At 42.4% G+C, this 22,611-nt stretch overlaps 2 protein-coding genes across 5 annotated transcripts in view; one reads left to right on the top strand and one right to left on the bottom strand.

Moving 5' to 3' along the window:
* SLC49A3 (solute carrier family 49 member 3) overlaps window positions 1–22,611 on the bottom strand; it is a 51,037-nt gene that overhangs the window by 10,116 nt on the left and 18,310 nt on the right. For all 4 annotated transcript variants that reach the window (XM_081943510.1, XM_081943507.1, XM_081943509.1 and 1 more), the window contains 5 exons: window positions 11,639–11,797; window positions 8,136–8,355; window positions 6,181–6,257; window positions 5,929–6,066; window positions 3,873–3,989 (listed from right to left, as the gene is read on the bottom strand). In XM_081943510.1, the coding sequence (XP_081799636.1) occupies window positions 3,873–3,989; window positions 5,929–6,066; window positions 6,181–6,257; window positions 8,136–8,355; window positions 11,639–11,734 (648 nt within the window). In that variant the 5' untranslated portion in view covers window positions 11,735–11,797. The remainder of the gene's footprint in view (window positions 1–3,872; window positions 3,990–5,928; window positions 6,067–6,180; window positions 6,258–8,135; window positions 8,356–11,638; window positions 11,798–22,611) is intronic.
* On the top strand, window positions 13,628–20,159 carry LOC309385723 (uncharacterized protein; the record flags this gene model as incomplete). Its single annotated transcript, XM_081940422.1, has 11 exons — window positions 13,628–13,813; window positions 16,285–16,568; window positions 18,144–18,220; window positions 18,425–18,506; window positions 18,624–18,697; window positions 18,838–18,901; window positions 19,001–19,053; window positions 19,235–19,298; window positions 19,400–19,462; window positions 19,677–19,802; window positions 20,070–20,159. The coding sequence occupies exons 2-11, from the start codon at window positions 16,485–16,487 to the stop codon at window positions 20,157–20,159; spliced, it is 777 nt and encodes a 258-aa protein (XP_081796548.1). The 5' UTR covers window positions 13,628–13,813; window positions 16,285–16,484.

The raw sequence follows: 22,611 nt of genomic DNA on the forward strand, positions 1-22,611 counted from the left end.
GAGGAGCCAAAGTATGTGGCCATACTTTTGCCGCTGGTTAGTCCAAACGGACCTAAACCGTCCCACAGAGACGGTGAACAGGAAGAATATGTCTTGCTGATCTCAGGGACATCGCAAAGTCCCTGATTGATCCAAGAGAAGTTCTTCAGGCCGGCAACAAAAAATCCAGCCATTAGGCTGATGAAGTCAGGGCGGCTCCAAAATGGAAGGATACGGAAAGAGAAAGTGTTTCTAGCTGGTGAGGATTTTTTACCGTTTTAAATGAGACTGCCTATAAAAAACTTTAAACTAATTTAAATTGGAGAACAGAAGAAATAAGCGGTGAAATTAAATTTGGAATGATTTTGGACAGTGGGTTATTTTACTCTTTAAATGCTATCTTCACGGATGGAATTTATGCAAGCCTTTTAAAACGAATGGATTAAGTTTTCTTCTTTTTTTTTTCTTTTATTATTCTTTGTAACCTATGGACTAAAATTCTCCTCTTTCATTACTGTGGGTGTTCTTCTAACTCATTCAAGAATCGGACTTTTTTTTTTAACTTGAAATACAAAAAAGATACAAAAAGAAACAAAGACGATTGCAACAATAACACTTCTACTTGGAGGCTGGTGGTTTGTGTATTGGAAATAAAACACTCTTACTTTTTTCACTGATTATCCTGGCTTGGCACTCCAAGGTCTCACTGCTTGTTTATAGAGAGTGATAAGAAGAAAAGCATACAGATGTCCCTTTGAAGTATATTTTTAACCAGAGAAAGGTGAAAATAAAACGTTATTGTTAATCTATGCTTAATCTTGTTAAAACCTTCCAAGCTAGAGCAGCAGTGTTTGTTAACTGGAGATAATGGCACAATTTCAACAGCAGAAAGAAATTTTAAGTCTGCAAAAGATATTCTCAGAAATACAGAAATTATCAAACATATATGAATGGATAGAGAAGAAGTTGGAAGACTTAGAGTATCTAACAGTAAAATATGATATAGAAGTTGGAGATGTTTATCAAATGGAAAAAGTGGTGGTTAAAATCCTAAAAATCGAAGAGGAAAATGAATATAAAGAAATTAAAATTGCTGATATTTATGGTGATTGGTTTGTCTCTGAAAATAGAAAGTGTGGAATACTGAAAGAGAAATTAAATGGAGGGGAAATCTACCCCAGATGGCAAGATACAGAAGAAGACAAAAGAATTTATGGATTTAAAGAGGGAAATTTTATTAGCAATATCATTGATAACACTACCGACAATCAAAGATAAGCTGATTAAGGAAACAGAAGAAGGGCATCGAAATTACATGAGAGATTTTATAAGCAAGGAGTTGCTAAGAGGAGTCCATACAAAGTTGATTAAGGAGATGATTAGAGGACTGACACCACAAATGGCAGAAGATATGAGACTGTTTTGCTACTGGAAAGATACAGGTTGATAGATGGAAGAGTATAATTTAAAACTAGTTAAACTTAGTGAAATTTAATGACAATAGATATAGTTAAATAAATAACTGATAATGATAATAATGTATAAAATGTGTAGTGTTATGATAAGTAATAATTGGATATGAATATTGAATGGTACCCATGAAAGGAAGATTAGAAATCCTTTTGGATTATATATAAAGGTTAATAAAAAAGAACTAAGTTAGATACAGTTAAGTCTTAATTATTAGGGGGAAAATGTAATAATGCAGGATATAGTTAAATAAAGGAGGAATAATGATAACAACGTATATACAGGTATGGGTACAACATAAGGAAACTGGATGTGAATTGTAAACAGTGATTTGGAAAGGAGGATTAGAAAACTTTGTTATTAAATATTATGGATGTTTAGCTAGAATAGGATATAAGGATTCAGTGTTACTGGAGGATTTTAGAAATAGTAAATGAAATGCCAGTATGTGGTTATGTATTAAATCTTGGTATATTTTATGATGAAGGATGTTTAAATGAAAATGGAGGTATGATGATGGTAACATGTATAAATATCTCAGTTAAAATACTTGAGTTAATGTGAATTATGTTTGTTGACAGTGGAAGAGATGCACGAAAGCCTTTTTGTAACCAACTGATACACTTTCTACAGTATGCAAAAGAAGGATGTGTTGTGTTTGTTTTGAAAATTAAAAATTAAATTTTTTTTTTTAAAAAAAAGAGGGAGGCCGGACAATGGAAGTTTTCTAACACTTGTCTGAGCCCAGATGGATTGCAATTTATTCAGTAAAAGAAATGATATCAACTCTACTGGGAAATCATGTCATTTAAGCCAGTAATTGAAAATTAATAAGCAGGCTGTTTCCTCAACCCTCATTTGGCCAGCTTTTAGCCTCAGAATAACCTCGGATACACATTTTGGAGCTTGAAACCCAGCTCGGATAGCCTTTGTGTGTCCTATTTCCATCAGCCTATACTTTAGGAAAGCCTATAGGGAATCCATAAAGCAAACAAGCCAACGATTTGACCGCAAATAACTTTTAGAACTGTGGAGATTGCCTGCCTTTTACGTGAAAAAAAGGAACTGGGGAAACCTAGATGATTTTTGGAATAAAATAAAACAGAACCTTTTTTTCCAGTGGAAGACTTAATCAGTTTTGGTTTGCTTTATTATTGAGCAATTTGGCACTATTAACTATTACCAACATACCATGTTTCTCTGAAAATAAGACAGGGTCTTATTTTCTTTTGACCCCTGAAATAAGCACTTGGCCTTATTTTTGGGGATGTCTTATTATTTTTGAGGTGCAGGAGGCGGCGAGCGTGGTCACCTCATGGCTGCTGCTGTGTTGCAATATTTTCAGGGAGGGCTTATTTTCGGGGAAGGACTTATTTTAGCGCATGCACTCAAAAGCCTGATTGGGCTTATTATCCGGGGAAGTCTTATTTTCAGGGAAACGGGATACAAGTTATCTAATTCTACTCATAATGGCTGCTCTCTGCTGATATATCACCCTAAAGAAATTAGTTGTTTGCTTATTGTATTTATATGCCACTCATCTTACAGTTCGAGGCAGACCAATTATGTAACTGGACATAAGAATAAGAGCATAAGAACAGAACCAAACTTAAGAAATGCCTTTCATTGGTCAGGGTAAGTTAAATATTTGTGTCTCCCATTCTCCATCTCCCACCAGACTCTTCAAATTAAATGCCCAGAAAGAGCATGGACAGGTTGGAGAGGACATGGCCTGTGCAACTATTAATCACAAGCACCAAAGATTAACATGACAAAAAGGCACTTCCTAGTTTTCCATCTGCATTGCTTCTCTCAGTGCCATGTGCTGGAAAGAAACCTTCCAAGTTGGTGGGAGGGCTGAAGCAGGGAATTAGTCTGGACCCATTAGGTAAATACAAGAAGGCAAGATCTAACTCCCACTGAATACCTTTAAACCTTATCTAGTCTTTCACAGGCAAAAACTATCAAGTCTGGGGAAGATTCCTGTGCAGTACAGTCCATCCCATAATTGGGTAGACCAGGTTGTCCTGATAAAAAACAATCTTTCCCCTGGTATAGCTGACAAAGTGAGGAGAGCCCATGGCTTAGAGGTTAATACATCTACCTAATTTGCAAGTAGCCCGGGTCCAAATCCCAGAAGGGTATGTATGGCTGATGAGAGCTAAATAGCTTGTAATAGATCTATGCTAGTCTCCCTTTATTTCTTTGTCGGTAAAACATAAATTCCTGTGCATCAAGCATACAACAATAGAGCAGTCAGTTTGAATACTACATGCATGGGTCTGGTTATCTGCATCAAGTAGCATGTGATAGCTTGTCCTCCTTGTCTTACAATCCAATCTCACAAAGTTCCTGGGTTGTCTTAGCTTCTCCTGCCATTCAATCTCATTGACACAGACACATAAAATGAAGAAGGGACTTACATCGGAATATCCATTGACGCATAGGATCTGTTCCAACAGAGAAGTGAGACATGTGAACAGTGCTATCCCCGTGGCAAAGCAGAGAGCCAGGATGATGTAAGGCTTATTTCGGATGAGCTAAAGCAAGCACAGCAAGAAAGAGTTGTGAAAACACAGCACATTATGCAAGGTGCCAGTAGATGTTTCGTTTATTTTAATATTAAATTCATATGCTGCTCATCTCACTTTACAAAGTGGCTCTGGGCAACTTATTATTACCATTACAAATATGAAATTATGAAAAGGTGTTGCTGGGTTTTAACGTGCGCAAGGGATATCATGGCACATGGCGTGCCAGTTCTGCTTCCATTGTGCTGATCACCCTGCTTCTACTGCAGACACCACCAGGCATTGAATTGTTTCCTGTCTGAAAACAGTTAAAGGACTTCATCAGCATTTCATCCAGCACAGATAGGAATAGAAAAAGAAACAATAGGGCTAGGGCTGGAATAGAATTTAAGTTGGATGGGACCTTGGAGGTCTTCTAGTCCAGCCCCCTGCTCTAGCTCTATCTCATTTCAGACAAATGGCCTCTTCTTAAAAACCTCCAATGATGAAACACCCATGATTTCTGTCCTGACTATTAGGGAGTTTCTCCTTAATTCCAAAATGTTTTTCTCTTTGATTAGTTTCTAACCATTGCCTAGTGGACAACCATTTAAATATGAGCCAGCAGTGTGCAGCAGCTGTCAAAAAAGCCAACACAGTTCTAGGCTGCATAAACAGAGGGATAGAATCAAGATCACGTGAAGTGTTAATACCACTTTATAATGCCTTTGGTAAGGCCACACTTGGAATACTGCATTCAGTTTTGGTCACTACGATGTAGAAAAGATGTGGAGACTCTCGAAAGAGTGCAGAGAAGAGCAACAAAGATGATTAGGGGACTGGAGACTAAAACATATGAAGAACGGTTGCAGGAACTAGGTATGTCTAGCTTAAGAGAAAGAAGGACTAGGGGAGACATGGTAGCAGTGTTCCAATATCTCAGGGGTTGCCACAAAGAAGAGGGAGTCAAACTATTCTCCAAGGCACCTGAGGTAGAACAAGAAGCAATGGGTGGAAACTAATCAAGGAGAGAAGCAACTTAGAACTGAGGAGAAATTTCCTGACAGTTAGAACAATTAATCAGTGGAACAGTTTGCCTCCAGAAGTTGTGAATGCCCCAACACTGGAAGTCTTTAAGAAAATGTTGGATAACCATTTGTCTGAAACGGTATAGGGTTTCCTGCCTAGGCAGGGGGTTGGACTAGAAGACCTCCAAGGTCCCTTCCAACTCTGCTATTGTATTGTATTGCCTGATTCCTCAAACATTGACATAGGTAGTCAACCAGACTACCTAGCAAGAAGATACTTTTCTTGTTTCCATATAACCTAGGTTTGGTTTTACACACAGTTTATATACCATCCAACTTGCTATTTAGGACAACTATATATACATAGCCCTTGACCTATGACTGTAATAGAGCCCAGAATTACAGTAGTAAGTTGTGCCAGTCATTCAGGGGGGCATCATGTGACCCCACCTGATTTTATAACCTTTTTTTGCAGTGATCATTAAATGAGAATAGCAGTCATTAACGAACACCATGGTCCCTAAGTGAACCCACTGTTTGCAATGGGCGTTCTCCCCCCCCCCCCCCCCCGAAAACTGGAAGAAAACAGCAAAAACAATGAACAGTCTTTTTGGGTTTCCAGCAAAAAAAAAAGGCTCATAAATTGCAGTCACGTGACCATGAGACTCTGCATATATGAGCTGCTTGCCAAGTATACAAATGTTTGGAATAGAATACAGCTGGAAGGGACCTTGGAGGTCTTCTAGTCGAACCCCCTTCTCAAGCAGGAGAACCTATACTGCGTAATCACAAGATGGAGGAGTGGCAATTGTAACAGGTCCAAAGTACTTTTTGAGGGAGGGGAAGAATCTGTCATAACTTGGAACATTTGCTGATCAAGAAGTACCTGTAATTATAGGGGCAATCCCTAAGTTTACTCCTTTGCTTTGCTTGCGGCTTACCATTTTCAAACCTTGACAGAAAGTTGGTGAATTTAAATGATCGGCACTTGCTGACGGTGGAGTTGGGGGAATACTACTGCAAACACCGAGCGTGGACATGAGGCAGCCAAGGATGGCAGGCGCTGCAGACAAGCCAATCTGTAAAACAGGCACCCGGCCAATTTTTTAAGAACATCAGCAGTTGTATAAAGTTGCCTCCCAAGAACAGATAATGTTGTGTTGAATTCTAAGTGAAATGTTATGATCATTTACCAGTAAAGGGATATCTTTCGCTTCTGGAGCAATTGTCGGTGACAATAGGTTAACTATGAGCATGCCCAATGGATTGGCTAAATGGAAACGCAAAAAGAAAGAAAGAAAAGAGATGATTGGGTATGATTTCACCAAAGTAACTGGAACACATTCAACATGCTTGTGAATTGACAGGAGAACAGGTAGGAGCCCTATCTGTCCCATACGTGAAGTCCCAATTTCTTCAGAAGCCTTTTGTTGGACTTCTTTATTTCCTAAAAAGAAGCAAACTGAAAAATGAAGATAAATGCCTCCTTTTTTCGAAAACCTCTCCAAATGGGCTTTAAGGTTCTCATCAATGGAAGGTGAAGAGTTTTCTGAATTGTGCTGCACGTGGGAAAGGGGTTCATGCATCTATTTCATCAAATCAGCCCTTGTGATCAAACAATAGCTTCTCAGGTAGAAGGCTAACAAATCAGGGAGAGCACAACCACAGACAACTAGCAAAGGAGGAAGAATATTTTTTTAATTTTAGTCATGATTTCACATTCAAGTGTTGTGTGGCAATTCTGTGAGATCCCATCTGCAGAATGGATCAAGACATAGATATATCATGGGGTGTTTTTTTTTCTTTCTTTCTAAGGAGCATTATTTATTTATTCATAGTCAACGAGAACTGCTTAGGTAAGATACTGTGAAATAATTAAATAAAATTAATATTCAACTCAAATGAATTAGCAGCATGATTTCCATACAGTATAAGTCTACATAGAATGCCCTAGATCAGGGGTCAGCAACCTGCAGTTCTGGAGCCACATGTGGCTCTTTCAGCCCTCTGCTAGGGCTCCCTGTCATTAGTTGGCTACACAATTGTTAGGATTGTTGGTTAGGACAGGTAGAGGAAAGAGGAATTCTGAGCGAGGAGGAGACTCTATGGTGGGGGAACCGGACTTCTAGTCAGCAGAGGAAAAAGGATGCCACACTAGGAGGAGACTCTATGGTGGGGGAACCGGACTTCTAATCAGCAGAGGAAAAAGGATGCCACACTAGGAGGAGACTCTATGGTGGGGGAACCGGACTTCTAGTCAGCAGAGGAAAAAGGATGCCACACTAGGAGGAGACTCTATGGTGGGGGAACCGGACTTCTAGTCAGCAGAGGAAAAAGGATGCCACACTAGGAGGAGACTCTATGGTGGGGGAACCGGACTTCTAGTCAGCAGAGGAAAAAGGATGCCACACTAGGAGGAGACTCTATGGTGGGGGAACCGGACTTCTAGTCAGCAGAGGAAAAAGGACGCCACACTAGGAGGAGACTCTATGGTTGGGGAACCGGACTTCTAGTCAGCAGAGGAAAAAGGATGCCACACTAGGAGAAAACTCTATGGTGGGGAAACCGGACTTCCAGTTGGCTCCAGAATTGAAGGGGGGGGGGCTTCTGATTAGGACCTTTGTGGCTCTTTTGAGTGTTTACGGTTGCCGACCCCTGCCCTAGATGGAAAATACAGTATCTCTCTCATGAATATAGACGATAGATGTAACCTCTGGAGTTATGCTTAACCTTTCTCTTTGGGGTGGCCCTCTGAAACCTGTGATTCTCAACCTCAGCAACTTTAAATTCTGGGAGTTGTAGTTCACGTATCTTAAAATTGCTGAGGTTGAGAAACACTGCTCTAGATATTACTGAACTGTAATTTCCATCTCTCAGCATGGCCAGTGGCGAGAAATGCTGGAAGTCCTACTTCAGCAACATCTGGAGGGCCACAGAATCTCCACCCTACTTATATAGTCCAAATATTTAGTACATACATCTTCACAAAACAGCCCTGTCTAGTAAGCTAATAATAAACTCTTGCACTGACGATGGGAGCCTCAACAGAGAAAGTATTGTATTCCCCAAGAAAAGTGACATCTGAAACCCAGGTTTCCCATCTTACTTCATAAGCTTTGGAATAACGAACACCAACTCAATTACTTACACATAGAGGCAATCATATTGGCTGTGGCTCGTTGGTCTTCAGGGAACCATAGGGCCGCTAGCTTGGTTGGTGCAAAGATGATGAGTGGCTGGGCCCCAGCACAGAGGCACTGTCCTACAAGAAGGTAGACGTAGTTTAAGGAGCCTAAGCTCAGGCTATCAATAACACTGAAAACACGAATGATGCTGCCCACCATATTGAGCCAGGCGCAGAGTAGCACCTGCAAGAGAAAAAGCCACACAATCAGGGTTCACATAAATCAGCCTTCCATGACCTGATGCTATCCATGATCATAAGATGCTAAAAATCACCTCCTGTTTTATATTGTGTAACCAAGTACCGTGTTTCCCCGAAAATACGACATGTCCTGATAATAAGGCCATGCCACATTTTTCTGGTGGGGAAAAATATAAGCCCTCCCCTGTAAATAAGCTCCCTGGACAACCCCCCCACCTCCGGCCAGGCAGAGCACTGCTCACCAACCTAGTGGTATCCTGAAGGTGCCAAGCTGCAGGAATTGGGGGGGAGGCAAAGGTGATTGCATTGCTTGGCACCTTCGGGACACTGCTAGGTTGGTGAGCAGCGCTGTGCCCAGCTGAAGAGGGGGGGTGCCGGGCAGCTGCTCTCTTGCGAGTGGGCTCCCAAAGAACCGGGCACACCCTCATGGGCGAATGGCTGTGTTGTGCTGTTGCAGCAGCGCAATACAACAGCCATGACGCGACCATGCTCATGAGCAGTCACCCGGCAAACCCCCTTTCCAGCCAGGCACAGTGCCATTCACTGACCTAGGGGTATCGCCAAGCCGCGTGAGTACCTGTTCGCCGCTGCCCGGCTCTCACGGCTTGGCACCTTCGAAATGCCAGTGAAAGGCACTCTGTATGGCTGGAGAGGGGGGTTGCGTAAGCGGCTGTTCCATTCCCGCGCCTCCCAGCCTCACAATGTCCTAGCCCAGCTCTCCCCGCAGAGGCAGAGTACCTCTGCTGCCGCCACCGCCATTCCAGCATGGCTTTTTCGGCAGCTCCCAAACCAAGTCTTCCGGCAGCTCTGGGTCAACTGCTGGTAGAGCATACAACTATAGAGCGTACGCCCAGAACGGCCACTGCTGGAAGACTCAGTTTGGAAGCTGCCAAAAAAGCCATGCTGGGATGGTGGCGGCAGTGGAGGTGGCCTGGCTCTGCGGGTAGAGCTGGGCCAGGGCATCGTGAGGCTGGGAGGTGCGTGAGCAAGAGCGGAATTCACTGGCATTTTGAAGGCGCCAAGCCGCGGGAGCCGGGCGGCGGCGAAAAGACATTCATACGGCTTGGCAATACCCCTAGGTCAGTGAATGGAACTGTGCCTAGTTGGAAAGGGGGTTTGCCGGGTGGCTGCTCATGAGCGTGGTCGCTTCATGGCTGTTCGCCCACGAGGCTGTGCCTGGTTCTTTGGGAGCCCACTTGCAAGAGAGCAGCCACCCAGCAACCCCAAAACAATAAACCCTCCCCTCATAATAAGGCCCAAGCCATATTTTGTGGGTAAAAAGAAAATAAGACCCTGTCCTATTTTCGGGGAAACATGGTACTTAACAGAAAGCTGCTTAATCTTTGTATTAAATAACCTGAGACTGCTAGCCCATGGTGAAGCAGAGAATCTGGAGGATGGGCAGGGATATTCTGTGGCTCAAGTCTCACCCAGTATAATTTCAGTAGGTGATGCCAATTAAATAAGTGGCATGCCGATAATTTGCATAACAACATAGAGCTCTGTAACTGCCGTGTCTCTAGTTGCCAAACAACTGATTGGTATCCTAGGCTGTGCAGCTTAACTCTGCTTTCAACTGCCTTGTAAAATTCCAGAAACTTTAATAATTGCCTTTTACAAGCCAGTATCAGCCGGCTGTGTCACACCAGCGTATGTCAAGCATTCAAGGAATGACATCCCACTCACAGAATTACATGAAAATTGGTAAGATGCTGGATGCTGTCCATGGTCCTAAAATGTCAAGACACTCCCAGCTTATTCTCAACAGACATATTTTTGATATTAGTGAAAAAGAGACCAGACGAATGCAGGAATCCTTGCTCAACTGAATCTGGATCAACGCCATTTGTAATTGTGTAAATGAACCCCAAAGTATAGTGTTCGCTGCAAGCGGGATCTGTCCACAAATATCGAATTTGAAGTGGATGGGACTAAGAACAGCTATCAAGGCATCTCCAAGCAAAGTTATACGTTGACTATCAAAGATCGGTTTCAAACACAAGGAAATCAAATGGGAAGGCTCCAACTCCAAACCCATGGGCAGAAAAGAAATGACAGCAAACCCAGATCACAATGTTGCTGCTAAGCAAACATCCGCACAAAACTTCCTTAAAGTTGTTTAAAGTGATTGTGCAGCACTGTGTCCTTTTTTTTCGCATTTTCCAGCTCCATGAGAAAATCCCCACATCCCTTGCTGCTGAAGGATCCATGTACAAAAAAAGATCCTATCATATCTTTTAGGATGTACACTGAAGGCCAAAATTAGGTGATGTCTTCAATTATTATGTCCATATTTGTACCCTCTGAAGTATAGGCTATAAACATGGGATAGGCTGTGAACACTTTAAATGCATAAACCTATCAACCAAATATACAAATAAATTAATGCACCATTTTAACATTTTCTTGAGTATGTTGCTCTGTGCCTATCTTGGGATTCTAGTTCCTAGAATGTCTATCCACCCTATGCTGACTGTGATTATGTGAACAGAAATCCCAACATATATAAAAACCACCAGGCTGGGAAATTACAAACTAGATACTTTAATGTCCCAGTCTTAAAGTAGCAGTTTTTGAGTATTTAGTCAGCTGCTTTTGATGTGATTCAGGTTTGAAGTGCAGGAGTGGACAACTCTTTCTCTCCCACCCCCCCAGTTGCAATGAAAATCCGTGCCACATTCTTCTCTTGGGCTAAATCAGGTGTCTCCAAACTTGGCAACCTTTAAGACTTGTGGACTTCAACTCCAGAATTCTGGCTGGTGAATTCTGGGAATTGAAGTCCACAAGTCTTAAAGTTGCCAGGTTTGGAGACACCCCCCCCCCAAGTTAAATTGCAGTATGTTTGCAGGTGTGCATACAACCACACGCAGAGAGACATGTTTCATCAGAAAATTGAGTGGAGGAAAAAATCCAAACCACATCTTGAATTTAATTTTTGCTTTTGTTTCTTAATGTAAAGAAAAAGCACAAATGATGCCTCACTTAATGTTGCATCTGTCTCTCTCTTCCTTTATGTCAAACATCTCATGGTGTGCACTGCTGTCCCCCTGCCTTGCAATCTGCCACATGTCTCAATGACCCTCAGCCATGGCTTCCAATTGTGTAGTATCTGATTTTGGGGGGTGGGGGGGTGGGAGGCAAGCTCATTGGCCAGTTCTGATTTTCTAGTGAAGCAGACCCCACCAATTTTTGGAAAAATCCTTAAAACCCATTCTGAAGAACTTGATAGGAATAAAATGACTCGTATACATCTCCATTCTGCTTACAGCGCATCTGAGTCCGATGGTGTCCAGAATCCATATTGCTAGAAGTCCCACAGGAACTGATACCACAAAGTACACAATGGAGAGCCAATTGACCATATCCAGTGAGGTATGGAATCGTTCAGCTGTTATGTCAGCCACTGGAGCAAACGTCAACCATAGCTAAAGAAAGGAAATGAGAAGAAAAAACCACTGTCAAACATCCAGGCATCCTTGTTTGTGAGTGCTAAAATTTAGGCACCTTCTAAGTCAGGGCTGTCAAACTCAATTTCATTGAGGGCCACATCGGGGTTGTGTTTGACTTCGGGGGGGGGTGTCGGGGGGACATGGCCAGGTGAGTGTGACCAGGCTGGGCATGGCCAGATCGATGACAGGATCCAGCCCGCGGGCCTTGAGTTTGACACCCATGTTCTAAGCTATGTGTACTATGGTTTCTTACCTCTTACATATAATATAACAACATAATAAAATATAATCTAACATTTTAAACCACCCTATATCATTTAATCACCATCATCACCAGCCTCTTTTGGATGAATATCCAACAGTTCTGAAGAAAGTGCTGAAGACAGTTGACAACAAAAAAGGAAATACAACACTGGAAAAAGTATTTAAAAGTAACTTTTCAACAAGCTTAAAATGTATTAATTACAAACATAAAACAGTCACTGAGCATTTCGGAAGCCTATATTGAAACGACTGATATCGATGCCCTTTTCAATAATTAGTTGGCAAAGGACTGGATAGCAAAAAATCTAAAAGACTGCTAAAAGGAACCAAAGAATAGCAGTGTCTCTATTTTGTTGCTACATACAGTATGGTGATCATTCAGATTTTGAAACTCAGATATGACATACCCAACACACTATTATTATTATTTTTGCATCAGAATTTTGGTTCTAGACCATAGTTGCAATCTGAAAATAGGCAGGTCTCTAAGCCATTACACAGAAATGTATTTCTTTAAACGAATTTATTTATTTATTTATTTATTTATTTATTTATTTATTTATTTATTTATTTATTTATTTATTTATTTATTTATTATTCGTATTTATAGACCGCCCCTTCTCCCGAAAGGGACTCGGGGCGGTGTACAGTCACTAAAATGCGTTATAAAATACATACATAAAACAGTTAAATAATTAAATACGTAGGTGGAGGAGGTTGCAAGACTGTATGTAGAATAATAAATATAGTACATTAAAAGCTTATTAAAACCCCAAACCCAATTAAAATGAATAAATCCCCGGGAGGTAAAACTAAGAAAGTGCCAGGCCAGCTGATTGAAATAGGTGAGTCTTTAACTTTTGCCGGAAGGAACGGAGGTCGGTGGTAGTTCGAATGTCAGGGGGGAGGTCATTCCAGAGGGTTGGGCCCATCACAGAGAAGGATCTACTCCTAGGTGTCGCCCGCTGGCATTGCCTAGCAGACGGCACCAGGAGGAGCCCCTCTCTGTGTGAGCGGATAGGTCGCAGGGACGTGTGTGGTAGGATGCAATCCTGCAGATACCTAGGTCCTATGCCATGGAGCGCTTTAAAGATGGTAATCAATACCTTGAAACGCACCCGAAAGGCCACAGGTAGCCAGTGCAGCTCGCGCAGGAGAGGTGTTACGTGGGAGTAACGAGTACTTCCCATAATAACCCGCGCGGCTGCGTTCTGAACTAGCTGCAGTCTCCGGATGCGTCCCAAGGGAAGCCCCATGTAGAGGGCATTGCAGTAGTCCAGGCGAGACGTCACCAGCGCATGAGTGACCGTGCGCAGGGCACTCCGGTCCAGTAGGGGGCACAATTGGCGCACCAGGCGAACCTGGTGGAACGCCCCCCTTGCCACGGCTGCCACATGGTCCTCCATTGACAGCCGGGCATCGAGGAGGACGCCCAAATTGCGCGCCCGCTCCACAGGGGACAACTGAATAACTAAGATCATATCGATGAACAAATATCCCTATATCTTTTCCAGATATTTTTCTAGAAATCAGATCTCCTTATCAAGAGTAGAATACTTCTTGTTGATTCGTCAAAACAGAAGAATTCTACTTGTATCATCAACAAAATTTACGGTAGAGAAGAATGAAGGTGGCCTTAAAGAAGAAAGAATTCAATAGCTGCAATGTAAGGAAGGAGTAAGAAACTCAAAGCTGCCTTGCTTTGATACTCTTGGGTATAATATAGAGGTGAGAGAAACTCACTCAGAGTTTCAAGATTCTGTTATTATACCATGAAGCAATAAAGTTGAGTTATGCTGACTCTTGTGGTGTTGGTTTCCAGACCAAATGTATTTTGAAGAGTTGACAAAGCGTTATTAAAATTGAAATGCTTTGTTAATGATCTGAAATCATTCCATTTGATACATGTATAGATTCAAGACAACATGATCATTGAAATCAGAACATTTCTATGTCTTTATATTATTTTGCCCTAATAGAATCCGAAAGAGTAAAGTTTTGGGTGATTTTACCACCAATGAAGATATCCATCTCAAAATAGGACATCTTCATGTTCAGAAGTTAAAACCTGGAGCATTAAAGTTTACTTATCTGTAAAGTTACACTCCATCACAGAAGACAGAATAATATTTCTAGAACATTGTGCAATAGGTATTCCTCTAACCTCAGCAATACAGCCCTTAAAACAAAACAAAAAATCCAGATTTAATGTAAGATATAACCGGGTTCTGAATGCTGATTCTGAAGGCAGACAGCTGTTATGTTTACGTTCAAAAGCTGGAGCATTACAATGATGGCTTGGTTATATTCTAGAGCTGCTCATTTGCTTTACATCCAAAAGTTCAGATCTTTTTTGGTTCAAAAATCACCGTTAACTTATTCAGAACAACGATGAGGGTCTTTAGTCCAAGTGAAAGCCAGCTCATCTAATCTCCAGGACCCTTGGCCAAAATTCTGGCCTTGACCACTACCCCTGGAACACCATATTGGAAAAAAAGATCTGTAATGAGCAAAGCCAGGTCTCAAAATCATTGTTCTTCAAGGTATTTCCAACTGAGAATATTTTCAATCTCTGGCTGGAAATATTCCTGGCTATTCGTGTAGTTTCTTTTTGGGATCTGGAGGACATCCATGAGAGGAGGCACAACTCTGGGCTTCCCTGGTTGTGTCATCTGGCTCCAAGGAACACGCTTGGCCTGGGATTAAGCTTTTGAATCAGACCTGGTTCCTTGCTATTTCCCTGCAGCCTAGACCCACAGGGCAACATAGGAAAATCACATAGGAAACATAATGAAGGTCACCGAAGGTAGTCATAATGAAAAGCAGGATGTGTTTTTTGGAGATGGAGAAAAGTGCAATACATATATTTTTTTAAAAAAAATCAGGGACGAAGCACTTCAGAGTGTGAGATACCAAAAAAAAAAATAAGTTGCCAGTAAAATGATATACTGAGTTTAAATGCTCAAATTAAAAGATAAGACCAAAATATATAGCTATCCTTAGTAAGGTGTGTAACCTGAATTGGCTGAGCAAATACAAACATACTTTTCAAGTAGACAGCTGTTTGAAGTTACAATTGCCCAAACATCTTAGAGAGATATTTACGCGAGTGAGATTCGAACAGCTTGACACAATGGACAGATATGGGAGATTCCATTCTATACCCTACAACGAGCTTCTCTGCATTTGTGGAGTGGCAGAGGTAGAAGACCTGGCTCACATCCTATCTGACTGTTGCTTGCATAAGAGGGTAAGAAACAGGTACCTTGGTCAGTATACTGAACAAATGACCCATTGGGATCCCCATATCAAAACAATTTACCTTATGTGCGGCCAGAACAGGAAAATAACATTTAACACACACAGGACTTAAACAAAATGGTTCAATTGAGATCTGCATAAGTGGGACTGATTGGGGCAGATTGTAAGGGTGACACCGAAATATAACTTTGTCATTTTATTTTATTTTATACATTTATGAATTAAATCATATTGTATCTTATCCTACAACTATTGTAGTTTACCTTACTCTTCTTTTAAACTGTTTGTATATTTTATTGGCGATATGTTTTGAACTTTGTGCTTTGATATGGCCTATAGGGTAATCAATAAATCAATATAGATCAGGGGTGTCCAAACTTGGGAACTTTAAGACTTGTGGACTTCAACTCCCAGAATTCCCCAGCCAGCCATGCTGAGGAATTTTGGGAGTTACTGGCTGGGGAATTCTGGGAGTTGAAGTCCACAAGTCTTAAAGTTCCCAAGTTTGGACACCCCTGATATAGATAGATAAGATGGATAGATAGATAGATAGATAGATAGATAGATAGATAGATAGATAGATAGATAGATAGGATAGATAGGATAGATAGAGATATAGATAGATAGATAGATAGATAGATAGATAGATAGATAGATAGACAGACAGACAGACAGACAGACAGACAGACAGACAGACAGACAGACAGACAGACAGATATAGATATAGACGATTGAAAAAGCCTTATTTTGAACAGCTAGTTGGCATGCAAAGATATTTGGAACAAAGCTTCTCAGTGTGTCTGCGATTTTGTAATCTACATTTAATAAGGATATTGGTCTATCATTTTTTGTCCATGTTAGATCTGCATCTTCTTTTGGTATTAGCGTAATATTCGCTTCTATCCACATGTTTGGTAATTTGGCTCTTATATATTAAGATTTCAGAATATATCAGAAGACAAGGTGGAAGACTTAATGGATTTGATTACAAACCTGCTGGCTGAAGCATTGTAAATTGAGAAAGAAATAATAGACGAAGAATTAGATCAAACCTACAGATTAAACTCAAGCTATGCAAGAAGACACAAAGTGCCTAGGGAGGTCAATGTTAGGTTTGCGAGGAGAACAATAAGAAGAGATGGAAGCATTGAAAAGAGTGAGAGACGAACTACTGAAATACAGAGGAAAGGAAATTACGGTGCTGAAAGAGATCCCTTGGAAGGTAAGAGACCTAAGAACACAATAGCAATTCTTAACCACAAAGCTAAATGAAAAAAAAATCAATTTCAGGTGGCTGGTGCCAGAGGGGATCCTAATTAATTGGAATTCCAGAAGATACAGACTGGACTCTACCCTTAAGGCAGCGGATTTTTAATGAAAGACATGTAAGTATTTTTGAAGAGAAAACACAAGATGCACAAGGAACAGGGCTTCTGATATTGGCTTCAGAATCTCAAGAGATATAGGTACAGGACCTAGGATAGGTACATTGCCTTGCTAGGGTACCACTGAATTGGTTACCTTCCATTTAATTGGTTATTTCTTTCAAGAAATTAGTAATTAGCTGCTGTGAGTAAAGTTGCATATAAATTTAATATAAATTCATTCTCCACATGATATCAGATTGAAAAGCTTAGGGACTTATACAATGGTACATATCTGATCTGAGAAGTACAACAAATCCCAAGGTCAACATCTGCATTTGTCTGAATCAGTTGTCAAAAACCAGCAATGATATGTCCATGAGCACCGTGGCTTCTGCCCTTCCAAGGACAATCCACAACCCCTTCTTAGGCATAAATCCTACATCCACAACACTCTCCATCATCAAGCACAAGCAGCTCTGAACTGAAACTGCTACTGTAAATAAAATGAAGTTAATGAAGTTTTAAATGGGTCAGGCAAAATGACAGGACCAGCCGAGCTAATTGTGCCTCAAGTGAAGTGTTAATACCACTTTCTATTGTTTTGGTCGCATACAGTGACAAAAACCACATTATCAAAACTAGAGTGCCATGTCCATTTAGCCACCAAATAACCCCCTTTTAAGAAAGTATGTGCCAGCAAGTCAATATGAGCTCCTAGAAGTCACACAGATAAATTATCTATGGATGATCTGTCTTTAGCCTAAAGCATCAGATCTTCCAATGATCTAACAATCATAATTAAATCTATCTATTTTGCTGCTATTTGTCCACTTTTCCTCTTTCCTTCTACCTTAAGGAAGAGTTTCCTCACAGTGAGAACCATTAAGCAGTGGAACAGTTTGTTTCCAAGACTTGTTTGTACTCCATTCTTGAGATTTTCAGGAAAAGATTGGCCAATCATTTGCCTGAGATGGTAGGAGGAGCCCTTCCTTGGGCAGGGACTTAGACGAAAAGTCGCTTCCGCCCTAGGATGCCATGATTCCCTCTGTGCTTTGTGCCACAATGATGGTGCTTCTCTGTTGTTCATGAACAACTTCCCACATGAAACACACAGGCTAAAAGGCCACAAAGGGAGTCAGCCACCGGCCACTCCTAGACCCAGGTGAGCTGCCCACCTTGGGTGGGTATAAATATAGCCATTGTTTACTTGGTTGCCAAGGGAACGAGATTGTCAGTTTCCCTGAAAAGCCACTAGCCAATGCCCAGCTGCCCATTCTCCCTTCGTGCATTGAAAGGAGTGGTCATGGCTATCAGAAGGCTCTTCAGGGTAAGTATGGCCATCTCAGCTGTTAAGAAACTGGCAGCAGGGGAAAAAGTCATGCTTCTCAACTCTTTTGACTGACTCATGACTATTTCTCTTTTCTTCACAGAACATCTGGAAAAGGTGTTCGCACCTTTTCTGTTGCCTGAAGAGCAATGCTGAAGACATTCCTGTGCCTCCTGACAGGTACCACCCCCCTTTCCTAAAACCCTGGGCATGGTGGGGCACAATTGATGGACTGCGGAGTCTGTAAGAGCCTCTCCCCAAATGGCTTTCTGTCCAGAAGGGGATTCAGGGCAAAAAGATGGGCAGGCTGACTGGCTGGCCTGAGAAAGGAGAGGCTGAGCTAGATGGATGTTTTTTGACATGTTATCTTCTTCTTTTGCTCAGGACGGCACAGGAACTGGAAGACCAGCGGGGAGAATGGGAGACACATGGTGTGTCTGAGGGAGGCACATCTTCCTCTCCTGGGGTAAGGATGCTTCTGCAAGAAGCCCAGTTCACACTTCAAAACCGGGTGGGAGAAGGGAAGAATTCCCACTTGGGGGGAACCTGGCCAGCCTACAACAACAATAATTGTTTCTTGCAGGTTGTGATGGGTGCTCCTGCCAGCACCCGGAGTCCCAGGAAGGAAGATGTAAGGCCACCTCTCATTTCTTTGAGGTTAGTATTCTTAGCTGAGGGATTCTGAAGCCCCCAAGAGAAGGGCTAGGAGAAAGGATGGCAGAGGGCAGGCATTTTCTACCCTCTGCCTCTTACTCTGCTAACAGAAGAATAACCCAGGCCCTTCATTCTCTCCCCAGAAATGAGAGCTTGCAGAGGTGGACGCCACGGCTCGCTACAATTTGGGAGTCCTGCACTGAATCGGTAAGGCCAGACCAGCTCCTCCCCTTTTAGTGGCAGAAGCTCTGACTCTTTGCATTGGTTAAAATGCCAAGAGACAGAACATTTGCATTCTTATTGCAGGATCCTCTGAGCCCAGGGATTCGGCAGGAGGGAAGCGGTGACTGCCTTTCAGGGTAAGTATCACTTTGGAGGGTGAAACACTTGCGGAGGGGAGGCATCTCAGGGGAACCCCACTGGAAGGCCAAGCCCCTTGGCAGGCCAACCGGAAGGGTTCCTAGAGCTTCAACATGACCACTCTTACAAAAGGGCCCATGGCTTCTTTTGATCTTTGACCCTTTTGTTTTCTCCCCCCAGAGAGGAAAGGCGGGAGCCCTGCAGGCCGTGGCTGTCCACTGTCTTGGAGACCTCCACTGAGTTGGTAAGGACTGGAGAATTCCTCCACATGCGAAAAGAAGAAGCCCTGTCTCTGGGGATTTCTTAATATACCCACAGACAAAATCTTGTTTTTTTTGATTCCAGGAACCACAGGACCAACCAGTGGAGGTGGAATTCTCTCCCAGGCAGGACTTGTCTTCCCCAGAGGTAAGACAGTTTTGGCAATGGGGCCGATGGCTAGGGTTAGGGTTAGGGCTATGCCACGACTCCTGATGGGAGAGGGAGAAATTGTGGCATGTATCTTTCTAAGCTTAAGGCTTACAAAGGCTCTCTTGCTGTTGGCCCATAGGGCCTGAATGCACCCTACCTTCCAGCAATCCAATGGGGATGCAGGAAGCTTAGGATTTATTGTCATTTGCAGGATTCGCTGACCGTCCTGATGGGCTCCAGGACCAGCCTCTGGGATGAAGACTCCCTTGCTGACCTTCTGGAGGAGGAATCTGAGGACAGCTGGGACCAGGATGGGGAGGCCTCTTCCAGTCCATGGGTAAGAAGGACAAATTGTTTTCAGTTGGGCAGGGATAGAGTCCCTCTAACCTGAGGGAATTGTGCAGTGGAGCAAGGGGACACTCGGCCCTTGGGGCAAGGTATGTAGTCTATGCACCCAAGCTCTGGTACGACTGGTTCCTTTGCTGCAAAGCATCAGGAACCAGTGTTCTAAATGGGGAATGTGATCCCCATTCAGTAGACCCTCTTTTAGAAATTCTGGGTTTCCTTTCCCTGATTGCTAAAGAGGAATCATTGTTGTTCACAGGATTCTCCAGAGGATGGAGAAGACACTCTGGAGGATCTCAGCAGCCTGGAAGAGGACATCCTGGACTCCCTGGACCATCTTCTGCAGTGAGAAGAGGTATGAACCCCACAGACAGGAAGGTGTCCAACATGCTTACCTGGGAAGAGCGGAGGGCAAGTACAAGTAGCTCCAGAAAGAGCAACATGGTACTAATAATAGTCTTTGATTCCTTCCCCAGATGCTTCCTCAGATTCCCCTCCAGAGGTCAGCTTGGAGGAGGAGGAACCAGCCCCAGGCACCCTGGGAGGTGAGTTGGTCAGTGGTCCCAAGCAGCCTGTCATGAGTGATTTGGCTGAAACAACAGCTGTCGCATGGCAGCCCTGAGGCTTCAGGTGGGGAAGTAGGCAGCTGCCAGCTTGTTAGTGATGAGGAGGAGGAATTGCCTTCTGCACCTCAACCAAGAACTTTTAGGGGGGAGAAAAGCCAGGAGTAGTGAAGGTCAGCTGCATCACTTGCGAGGAGCCAGTCTCCCCCTTCTTGATGGGCTGCACCAGAAGCTGTCTCTTTAGCCCAGCAGGCAGACAGATGTGATGCTGGGAATGTCTTCATGAGGAGCGGGTTGGACTAGAAGACCTCTTAGATCCCTTTTAATTCTGTTATTCTGTCTGCCTACAGGACGCCTTCAGTAACGGAGGTTATACAGCTGGAGGACAAATCCCCCCACCTACAAAGCCCTGCTTGGGACAACGTTGTTTTTATTGTTATTGTTGTTATTATTATTGTTGTTGTTGTTGCTATTGTTATTGTTGTTGTTATTGTTTGTTCTTATTTGTAATTTTATTTATATTATTAAGTGTAAAAAAAATAAAAGCAATTGTTACATAAAGTTTAAAGGACTCAAATTTCTATTTATTTATTATTTATTTATTTTATTGAATTTATAGACCGCCCCCTCTCCCCGAAGGGACTCTATACACCAATACACAGAGTATGAGGAATAAACAGGGTGAATTAGGAATTCAAGAAAATGAGGGCAGATACAATATTGTTGCCATTACAGAAACTTGGTGGGATGAAACCCACAAATGGAACATACAGCTAGAAGGATTTAAAGTATTTAAAAGAAATGGACCAAATAAGAGAGGAGGCGGAGTTGCACTACATATAAGAAATAACTACATCTCTACAGAAATAGAACACAACAATGATGAGAACAATCTTGAATGCATTTGGGTCAATATTAAAGGTTGTGGGGGAAATGACATTGCCATAGGTCTATACTACAGGCCACCCAACCAAGCAGAGGAAGTAGATGAACTTTTTGCTAGTCAGCTAACTAAGGTATGTAGGAAGCACACCACAATAGTAGTGGGGGATTTTAACTACCCTGACATCAACTGGGAAACAAACTCTGCACCAAGTGGAAGATCCAACAGGTTCCTAACAAACCTAGCAGACAACTTTGTTTCCCAAAAAGTAGAGAAGGGAACAAGGGGATCGGCCATATTGGACTTAATTCTCACTAACAGAGAGGAAATGATAGAAGGTGTTGAAGCCATAGGAACCCTGGGGACAAGTGACCATGCAATATTGGAATTCAACATTATGCAAACACAAGTAGTAGAACAAAGTCAAACTAGGTCTTGGACTTTAAGAGAACTAATTTCACTAAACTCAGAGAGAGCTTGGGAAAAATTCCATGGATGAAAATCCTCAAGGGGAAAACAACTCAAGAAGCTCGGGAAATTTTGAAAAATGAGATTTCAAAAGCCCAATATAGCACAATACCAATGAAGAAGAAGAATAACAGCTCCCAGAAGAAACCAGCATGGCTGCATAAAGAACTCTCTGATAAATTGAAAGACAAAAAAAGATAAGTATAAAAAGTGGAAGGGGGGGGGGAACATAAGTATGGCAGAATATCAGCAAATAGCCAGAGCATGTAAAGATGAAGTGAGGAAAGCTAAGGCTCACGATGAAGAAAGGCTTGCCAGAAAAGTAAAAAATAACAAAAAAGGCTTGTAACATGTTCAAAACAACAAAAAAGTTAAGGAAACAACTGGTCCATTGCTGGGAAAAAGTGGCAAGAAGGCAGGGGTGGGTTCCTGCTAGTTCTAACCTCTTCAATAGAAGAGGTTCCACAAATCTACAGGGTGCAGTTTAGAACCGGTTCCAGCTCCTTCCCCCCGCCTGTCCGCACATCATCAAGATGAAGAGCAAGAGGAAGAATTCTGGGAGTTGAAGTCCACAAGTCTTAAAGCTGTCAAGTTTGAACACCCCTGGGTGTTTTTTTTTCCTAAAGGGTTAGGGGTGCAAGGGTCTTGTAACTTGACAGCTTTAAGGTTTACAAACTTCAATGCCAGAGTTTCTGAGCCAACATTCTGGTTGCTAAGCAAGAGCGTTGTTAAGTGAGTTTCACCACATTTTACAAGTTGGCCAGGCCCACCCAGTCACATGGCTGACAAGCCACTCCCACCTGGTCACATGGCCGGCAAGCCACCCCCACAAAGCAGGCCAAACCTACAGAAGAGATTCTAAAATCTCTTTTGACTCTCTTTTGACT

The sequence above is a fragment of the Natrix helvetica genome, assembly GCF_964273705.1.
Source record: "Natrix helvetica genome assembly, chromosome: 2".
Taxonomy (NCBI): domain Eukaryota; kingdom Metazoa; phylum Chordata; class Lepidosauria; order Squamata; family Natricidae; genus Natrix; species Natrix helvetica.